General features: G+C 35.3%; 1 protein-coding gene across 2 annotated transcripts in view; it reads right to left on the reverse strand.

Moving 5' to 3' along the window:
* Positions 1-9,425, reverse strand: part of fgd5b (FYVE, RhoGEF and PH domain containing 5b) — a 22,107-nt gene that overhangs the window by 8,865 nt on the left and 3,817 nt on the right. For both annotated transcript variants that reach the window (XM_014009087.1, XM_014009086.1), the window contains exons 3-7: positions 5,325-5,463; positions 4,857-4,915; positions 4,718-4,748; positions 3,182-3,333; positions 2,918-3,074 (exon numbers count right to left, since the gene is read on the reverse strand). In XM_014009087.1, coding sequence (XP_013864541.1) covers positions 2,918-3,074; positions 3,182-3,333; positions 4,718-4,748; positions 4,857-4,915; positions 5,325-5,463 — 538 coding nt within the window. The remainder of the gene's footprint in view (positions 1-2,917; positions 3,075-3,181; positions 3,334-4,717; positions 4,749-4,856; positions 4,916-5,324; positions 5,464-9,425) is intronic.

The following is a 9,425-nucleotide window of genomic DNA, read 5'->3' on the forward strand; positions in this document are numbered from 1 at the left end:
GTATGTATGTATGTATGTATGTATGTATGTATGTATGTATGTATGTATGTATGTATGTATGTATGTGTGCACATGCATTTTATTTTATTTACTCACAACAGAAAAGGCTAGCTTTAGCATTTTTCTCATCAGTTTGTTTGTAAATACAGTATATGGGTAGTTAGTTTAAYAACACTAAAAGGAGTAAAACATGTTGGTTCAATCATACTATAGTTTCCTGGCCACTAACTGGATTTTCTTTCTCTYAAATTCACCAGGAATTCTTTTTAACACCTTTAAGATAAGTTGCTGAGATGAGATATGGTGAGTTGATTAGATAACTACAATTTWAAAAAAAATCACATCCCTGCATAGTTCAGTGTTTTAGTTTTTATTAAATTTGGTAAAAACAACTTATTTTTCCTGTTTGTTTCCTGTAATATGTTTTTTTTTCCCTAAAGTGTAAAAGTAATGATAAATGTTAAAAATCTGTATATATTTCAGTTTTATAATGTCACCCCTACTGGCCAGAAAAATCGTCCTGTAACAAACTCAAAGTGGCCCACGGGCCAGCAGTTGAATTATGGTTTAATTTAAGCGTGTTTTGTGGCTCTGGACACATTTTATTAGTGAAAAGGCAGAAATGGCTCTTTTGATTGTAAAGCACTCCTATGTTCTATCTCGTTTTCTCAGATCAGAAGGCCTGTTATTAACTCCAAAAGCCAGAAGAAAAACTATTCGTGAACGTGCCTTCYCCTTTCGTGCCACTTCTCTGTGGAACAATCTCCGTCAGGACATCAGGCAGGCCTGTTCTGTGGAGGTTTTTAAAGCAACTGTCTCACTTGTTCCCTTTATCTTATGTGTTTTAATGTTTTAWTTATTTATTGCATTTGATCTGTTGTTGTGCTTTTACCTCTTGCTACTGTTCATTTTGTCTGAAAGTGCTTTATAAATAAAGTTATTATTACCATTATTATTATTATTATTATTATTATTATTATTATTATTATAAAAGGTTATAAACTCCAGCTTCAGGTCAATATCTCCAAATGGCAGTTTTAGCCATTTTTGTGCTTGCAAAAGTTGGCAATCCATCCAATGTTTCATGCAATTATTTTCTGACAGACAGATTAGTGAGCAAACACACACACACTCAAACAATGACCATTATACACTGTGGTTAACTAAATCGTTCAAAGACAACATGTAAATTGCAGCCTCCCTTTTAAAAGATAAACAATCAAAAAAAAAACACTAGCATTAATAAAGAAAGAGCTTAGGGGAAACATGGGACATTTCCAACAYGAGCGCTCCTAAATCTAACAGAAAACTGCAAAGCTCTGCAAAGTGTCCTCGCCAACACCTTCCCTCAGTGGTCGATAAAATGGAGGCAAAACACTGAGAAGTCCTCCGCTCATAAATGAGAGACATTTAGACAGGCCCGGTGGACATTTCATCTACAAACTGGCTCTTTATTACAAAGTCAGCGGTGGTCTGTGCCACCGAGTCCTGAGGGGACAAACAACACCTTTAATATTGATCCCTGACAGAGTCGGAGGTTTATCTGCAAAATGTTTCCACGTGAAGCTGAAGAGATGATGCAGCATTTTTTATTTTGTTTATTATTAAATCCTGTTTGAGGTCTTTGACGCCTCTTTACTGTWAGAGCCTTCCTGGGAGTGTTGCTTTGCTGACGGGTTATAAAAGTGCATCAGTTTTGAAACTCCACCACTTTGGTGCCACAATGAATGTGGAAAAACATGTTTTTATTTTTTCCTTATTTGCTCAAATCATCACCATGACTCTGGATTTAGTGCATGTTTAATCTAACAAAACCTGCGGATTATAGATTATCTCAATRATAACCCAGACATGTTGGTTTCTTTTGTTGACACAGACTGTTGTAAATCCAAATAATAATCTCAGAAGCCAAAAATTCCTCTACCTTTACCCGTTGAAGGTGAGATAGTAGATGAGAAGAAAAGAAGAAAGCTCCTGTCATCCTTACATGAATCAGAATAAAAAAACTTATWATTTCTATATTTTTAAGAGTAAATGCTTCATGATATATTGCTTATGCAAGAGAATACAAAGAAAAAAAACAAGTAAGGAGTAGGCTGAAACTTCAACTAATATGTCTGTTAGTAAAATATATCATAAACCACTGGATAAAGTTTAATAAAATTTTCATACAGTAATTAGTGGATGTAATTTATTCAGGACTGAAGTTAGCTCAAGGTGCTCACCACAACCTACCGATGTTAGAAATCATTAAAACTGTTATAACTCAGTCAATTCTATGGATATTCAGCATAAAGTTGGTGTGGTAGTAGCTGTGAGGCCTTCTCATAACATATTCTGAGGGTTAATAGATTGCATAAGAACTTTGTTTAAAATTTYTGGCATTAACTTCTGAAGTCAGTCTTATCTGTCTGTTAGCAAAATATCTCGTGAACCACTGGATGGATTCGAGCAAAACTTTTGAATTTGATTCATAGAATGTTTTTTGACAACTGATTAATTTTTGGAGCCAACCTTATTTAAAATGGTCACCACAGCTGACTGATCCTGACTAACACAAACATRGCTGAAATTCAACCAATTTTACAGATGTTGAAGTAATTTTTGGAGAGGTAGGGGCAAATAGTTATCCTCAACATATACTTTAAGTGTTAATGCATTTTGCAAAAACTCAAAATATCACAGAAGATTTTGCATTTTGTCATTTATGAGGTTTGACCGAATTAGTTATAACTGCTCCTTCTCATAAAAGATTGATTTGACACAGACAGTGATATTCATTCTTTAAAGGGATGATCGACCTTTAATTGCAAGAGTTTGATTTGTTTGTTTATTTGGAAAAGAAAAGAAAAGAAAAGAAAAGAAAAGAAAAGAAAAGAAAAGAAAAGAAAAGAAAAGACAGCAGACCCAGGCTCACCTCAAACTTTTGAACAATGGCTGCAAAGGCAGGTGACGTTCTGCAGCTGTCCTCCAGTAAACTTATGCTTCGATCGTAGTGGCCGATGTAGGTGGTGAAGACCAGGAACTCTGCTTTCCTCGTTAGGAAGATGTCAGCAATTCTTTGACCGTCCTCCCTGAAGAAAGACAGAGGCGATGAGCACAAAGGAGAGGAAGAGCGCAGCGGTTTGTTGTTTTATTTCTGAGGKTTTGACGGTTTGTGTGCAACAGCCTCGTGTCTCACCAGTGTCGGACTCGACTCTCCAGCTCTGTAAGGATTTTGCGGTGCAGACTGTAAATATCAGGCAGCTCATTCAGAATCTCCCTGAGCCTCTCGTCGTCCAACACAGGCTGCCCGTCATCCCCGGTCGCAGCCCCCACCGCTTCCCTGAAGTCCTGACACGCAGTGTGGAGATGTTGAATTGATTTTGCAGTTTAAGTTACAAACAAACAAGCAAACCTAACAGTTTCCTGATAATTTGTTTCCCCTCCCCCTCCTCTACAACAAACTGATAATATCAGAAAGCAGGGAGTACATGAAGTATTGTGCGAAAAAGCTTATCATCTCTTCGAGCGCTGGAGCTGCACTGATTTAGATCACTCGTTTATTTTCTGCACCATGAGGAAAATTAAAGAATGGGGTTTGGTCCTCATTTCCTCTGCTGAACAGCCTGTGGGCAAGGCCTTCCACTTTAAACTGCATCAGTGAATCGAACAATTCAGTGTAAAAATTCAAACTGTGGTGTTAACTGTGTGTTCAGACAGAGAATAAGCTGAAATTTGAGGTTTAAAAAGTATGAACCTAATGGCCTAAAAACAGATGCCATCATGCAAACAATCAGGTGTAGGATGAAATAATTATTTTTATATTAGTTTTTAAAGTAAAGATTAGTAACAAAGCATATATCAAACTATTACATCATCATTTGGAAGTAAAGTCAGACAGAGTGTAAAAGAAAATCTGTGCACTCTATGACTTATTAGCTCATAAAATTTTGTTTTGCTGCAATAACTTGAAGCAATCATCTTCTTTATGACCTGAACAGTTTTTAATATTGTTTTGGAATAATTTTCAACAAAGTCTCAGTTTCCTCTGAATTGCAGGCTTTTGTTGATGMAATGGTGTTAAGATGTAAACTTTGGCTGAGACATGTTAATCCTCTGTTGTTTCACACATTCAGCTGTAAATGTGATGCTATRATTGACGTCCTGATGCAGTTAAACAGASAGCATCACGTTTGACTCTAGAATACATTTGATTTACAGAAGAGTTTATGGTCAACTTAAAGATTCTATGGTTACAAAGGAAGTCCAAATTATTTTACAAAACTATGTCGATATTTCATTGAGTGTTGTTTTGTTGATGTTTTATTTCACTTCAATGCAAATTTAAAAATACACAATGAGATATTGAACGGTTTTGTCTAATTCAGAGGGGTCTTTTTTTGTTTTGTCCTTGTATAATTTCTTTTTGGAGCTCTRTATGTTTTTATATTAGTATTGCTAATAATTTACGCAACCAAATATCTGAGGAGCCACTCAACTTGAGATCCAAAAGAACTGATTCCAGTTGGAATGAGGTATTTGCATTTGTTGAGTCAAATGTGATGCTGTTCATTCTGGCCAAATATTCCTTTTCTTCACATCTTTTCAACATTATTACAGACATTTCCATATTTTTTTGTCAATTTTTTATTTTTATTTTAGCTTGAGCTCAACTATTCTAAACAAGCCAAAAATGTTTCATCTTTTACAACATGGAGTTTCATCCTTTACTCACTTTCTGCAGCAGTTTGAGACCCTTCACATGTCTGAGGACAGAGAAGAACAGCATATTCAGGGTTGATAGGAAAGTGTGTTTATTTTTTTAACATCACATAAATGTTTGAAATTTTAAAATATTACAAACTCATACTTACAATCTCTCCGTATCCAGCAGCTCTTTCACAATGTAAAAGGCTCTGGATCGACCGTCGGGCTGTAAATGATCACAATGTTCACTGATATTTGGCTCAGCATCAGGAAAAACTGAAGCATTTTTGGCCTGAGTTCAACAAATAAACGGTTTCTCCTCTTCACAGCGTCTCAAAGCAGCAGTTCAAATCTAAATGATGAAGACAATCTGGCAGCAGCCCATTAACCCCCATTAACCTGCCTCTTCCTGAATATATCTGTCTGCCTCTAGCATCAACAAGATATCAGTGGAAAAAATCAACTACAGGTAGGAAAAAACAACAGACAAGGCATATTATGAACCTAAAGCAAACATGTGCTGTTATCAAACCGAAGGTGGCCTAATGAAGGAAGTGAGTGTGGGCAGATTAACTTTTCCACATTCAGTAATTATTTTCCATCTTCAGTCAAACTCAGCATGCCGGAGAGCCAACCTGTCTGTCATAGTTAATGTCTGTTCCTTCTTCYTCCTCCGAAGTGCGTCCTTGGTCTTCCTCACACAGCGTCTTGGCTACAAAACCCATTTGTGGACCAGCAGCTACAGTACACACYTTGTAGGCTTCTGTGTAGGCACTGCAGGAAGGAAAAAGAGCAGCCAGCATCACAAAAGGAAGATGTAAACATCGGATACAAAGGAAGTCTGTTTCCATGTTTCATGATTTAATTTACTTTTTAAATATTTGAATCAAAGATTTTTAATGAGATTTTTTAAGACAAGATTTTCTCACAGTTAGAGGTTTTTTAATAAACTGTGTTCTGTTCTAAAACTTTCRTTTATGTGAAAGTAAATCAAACGAATTTCATTTAACCATCAAAACCTTCTTTGTGTTCATTGAATTATCACTATAATAAACATATTCAGCATTGAAGAAAAATGTGAATAAATAAAAGATTGCAGAGCTGAAGCAATAAACTGGCCTCCGAAGGCCCCCCGGTGACAACCACACCCACCGAGGGAAACATGGTCGTGTTTTATGCTACAGGATTTTCTTCTGCAGGGAAACCAAACTGAATATGCAAATGGCTGCAGCTGAGTGGAGAACATTAGCCATGCAAAAAATAAATAAATAAAAATAAAAAAAATACATTCCTAACTCATGCTTATAGACSCCGGCATGAATATCTGCCTTGTTTTAATTCCAGAATCATTGGATTTAACCCCACTGAGATACAAATTAGCAACATACGAGCAACATATGTGAGCTGCATCGTAAACATTACAGCTGCATGGCCCATTGCTGCTTATTGGAACCAACTTTGAATGAGACACCGGGGGTTTCTCAAACACAGAACTTCAGCTTCTATATTAGGYCTTTAGATCACTCCTAAAGAAAGTGCTGCTGGCATTCCTCACTCCACTGCCACGCCATGAGAAAAGCTCAGGGCGAAAGCTGCAGAGATAAATTACAAGAGGAGATAAAAATGATCCTTCTTTTTTTCCTCAAGCTAAGCTTCAGATGAGCATGTGAGGGTGCCGATGATCTCCAACTATTTGCTAACATGGCTTCTTCAGGTTATTGTTAAATTAACCACCTCATGTCTGGATAGTGTAGTGCTCTGTAAAATGATTAAAAAAATAATAAAAATAGACGATGTAAATACAGTTTGGAGGAAATTTCTCATAAAATCTTGGCTTGTGTTCTGATGATTGCAATCCAAGTAAACTAATTAAACACAAACAGTTGTACTGGAAATAATGTTAACTTCCTTCAATTAGTTCATTCTTTTGTTTCCTATATCAATTTTTGTACAAGAATTTAGAACAATTCACTCACCCCAGAAAACAATTTAATTTTATCAATAATTCCTGGAAAAGCTTGACTGARCTAATCTGTAACTCAGTTAAAATAAAGACCTCGGTTCAACCAGTTTGTTTTACAATAATTTTGCTCAATATTTCACTGTATTTTGTGAATTAATTAGAAATGAAATTTTGTTTATTCCCTGGAACTGTAAATTATTTTCTTTACCAAATTTTTGGATAAAGTCAGTAAAAATATAAACAGTCAAATTTAATATACATAAAACTTTTGGGAATTTGCTTCATGTTAAAAAATTTTAACTAAGTCAAAAAGACAATTTTTGGCAACAATAGTAAAGCCACCTCAGGTTTTTCAAAAAATTAATGGACTTTTTTTTCTGATACTGAATTTATGCCAAACAATACAATATTTTTGTATAAGAAGAACAAAAATCAAACCCAAACATGTAGTACTAAATGGGATACTGTAAATTCTGTTGTAAAATTACTACAGTGTTTTAATCCAAACATACAGTATATCAGCCAAAATCTTTATAAAATAATAATAAACTTAATTTAGGGGTTTATAGGTGAGTTGGCTGACTGGGTTGTAAAATAAATTCAGTGATTTTTTCTCTGCAGGTTTCATAAAAAATTCTTCAGTTGTTCATGAGATATTTTGTTAACACACAGACACAACAGGCAAAAATATTATTTTCCCCTCACAGTGGCAGGTGGTAATTAAACAGTGGTCACATTTTTCATTGAGTCACGCCGACTGATGATATCTGAAAAATATATTTCAAAATGTTTATGTCTTAAGTTTGTCAACMTTTTGGGATAATTAAAACTAAATGATTCATGTCATGCCATACTTCACCAATCTTTTTTGCGCTGATATTTTTTACCCATTGTGTGCTGTTTTGCTTGCACACGCACCATAAGAACCCTTGAAGAGGCGAGCTCTCCAGAGAACRTCTGCTGACTACAGAACACTGAGATTGTATCGCTGCCTGTTTGTTCCAGAGTGGCTGGAGAAGAGCAATGACTCTTTAACACTCCATTATTCATCTTGAGGGGGCTGTATGATATGGGCAAGGCAGACAGGAATGCAGAGGGCNTGTGTGTGTATGTGTGTGTGTGTGTGGGGGGGGGTGCATGTCAACACATCAGAACCGATCAAACCAACAAAYAACACCAACACAAGAGGCTCTACCTTCACAACCTGCTAGAGGAGACATTTTCTGCACCAGAGAGATGTTCCATTAATGAATGAAACCAGCCTGTTTTCACTTGAGATGTGAAGAGACCACCCCAGCACCAGCATTTCCTCATCTCCCACCAAACATGCCCCAGCAGCACACAGTCATGGACGGGGTATATTAAACCCCATTGCAAGGCAAAAGGGAGCCTCCTGTCAACTGCTGATCATCACAACATCAAGGGATGATAAATCTTTTGTCTTCAGGGAGACTGTTAAACACATTCAGTGACCGAGAAGTAATAAAAAAGGCTTGTGCTCATTATAAAAGCTGACAAGAATCAATAAAGTGGTGTCCAGACATCAACTTACACAACTACACACTTGTGACGACACATTAATGGTACTGGCAATGTGGCTTTTCTGTTGTTGTTGTTGTTGTTTTTTTTTTTGTATGTTTTGTTTTGTTTTTGTTGTTGTTTTTTACAAATACTCCAAAAAATCTATTGAATTTATTTTTCCTAATGATGGATATATAATTTATATATTTATATAATTTATACACAAGTAAGATGGAAATGGATTTTTAATTTTTTTTGGTAAAAATGATTTCAGTAAAGATCAGTGTAAGTACCTCAAACCGATACTTGAGTGTAAGTATCTTACTATAAAATTTAGTCTTCTCTAAGAATATTACTGTAGTACAAGTCTGACATTTAGTGTACTTAGGTATCAAAAGTAAATTTTGGATATAAAATATAGGGTAGACTGAGTACATTTGAGATATGTGTACAGTTGAGACACCATCAATATCTTCTGTTCACATTAAGTCTTAGTTATGATTTTTGCTGTGCACATGTGCCTTAGTGTCCTCTTTGATGGTGGAAATTTTTAACTTTATGAAAAGCACTACTCCAAAGAAATCGACAAAAATATTTTTGGCAGGCTAGATTTTAACTTTTCCATGTCCCTTCTACGGTGAATATCTTATTACCCTTATATGACATCTAAATGTAACTTGAATATACGCAAAAAAATATTTTGTTCCCTAAAAGATAACATATTTCATGACATCATGGCATTAAAGAACATTAAATAATCCAGTGAAATGTGCAACATGGTAACCAGATGTTGATTTGCATGGTGTTTAGCAGCAATAGTTTAAGCATGTTCATTCATTCATTTGAATTGAATAAATAAGCTATTAAATAAAGCTTTAAATAAGCTATTATTTGAATGCAAACGATTCATGTAGCATGGCTCCTGCCTTCCTATGCAGTTGCGCTCAATTCTAGTTTCCCTAATATAAGGGTCTGGTGTTTACCAGGCTACATTCATGTGAATTGTTGAACATTTAGTAATATCAATACACTGCAAAATTATATTAAAATTCAACAAATTATTATGTGTCTGTTAAATATTTAATTTGTTTTGCTGCTTTTTAACCTTTAACCTATGGTAGAGTCAATGTAAATGAAAGAAATGCATTTCTAAAGTGTATAACACTGATCATTATTTTTATATACAGTTTATTACATTGATAATGACTGACTTGTTAGCTTTCCAGCATTTTGAATGGTGTCTCAACTGTAC

This window comes from Austrofundulus limnaeus, unplaced genomic scaffold (assembly GCF_001266775.1).
Source record: "Austrofundulus limnaeus strain Quisiro unplaced genomic scaffold, Austrofundulus_limnaeus-1.0 Scaffold55, whole genome shotgun sequence".
NCBI lineage: Eukaryota > Metazoa > Chordata > Actinopteri > Cyprinodontiformes > Rivulidae > Austrofundulus > Austrofundulus limnaeus.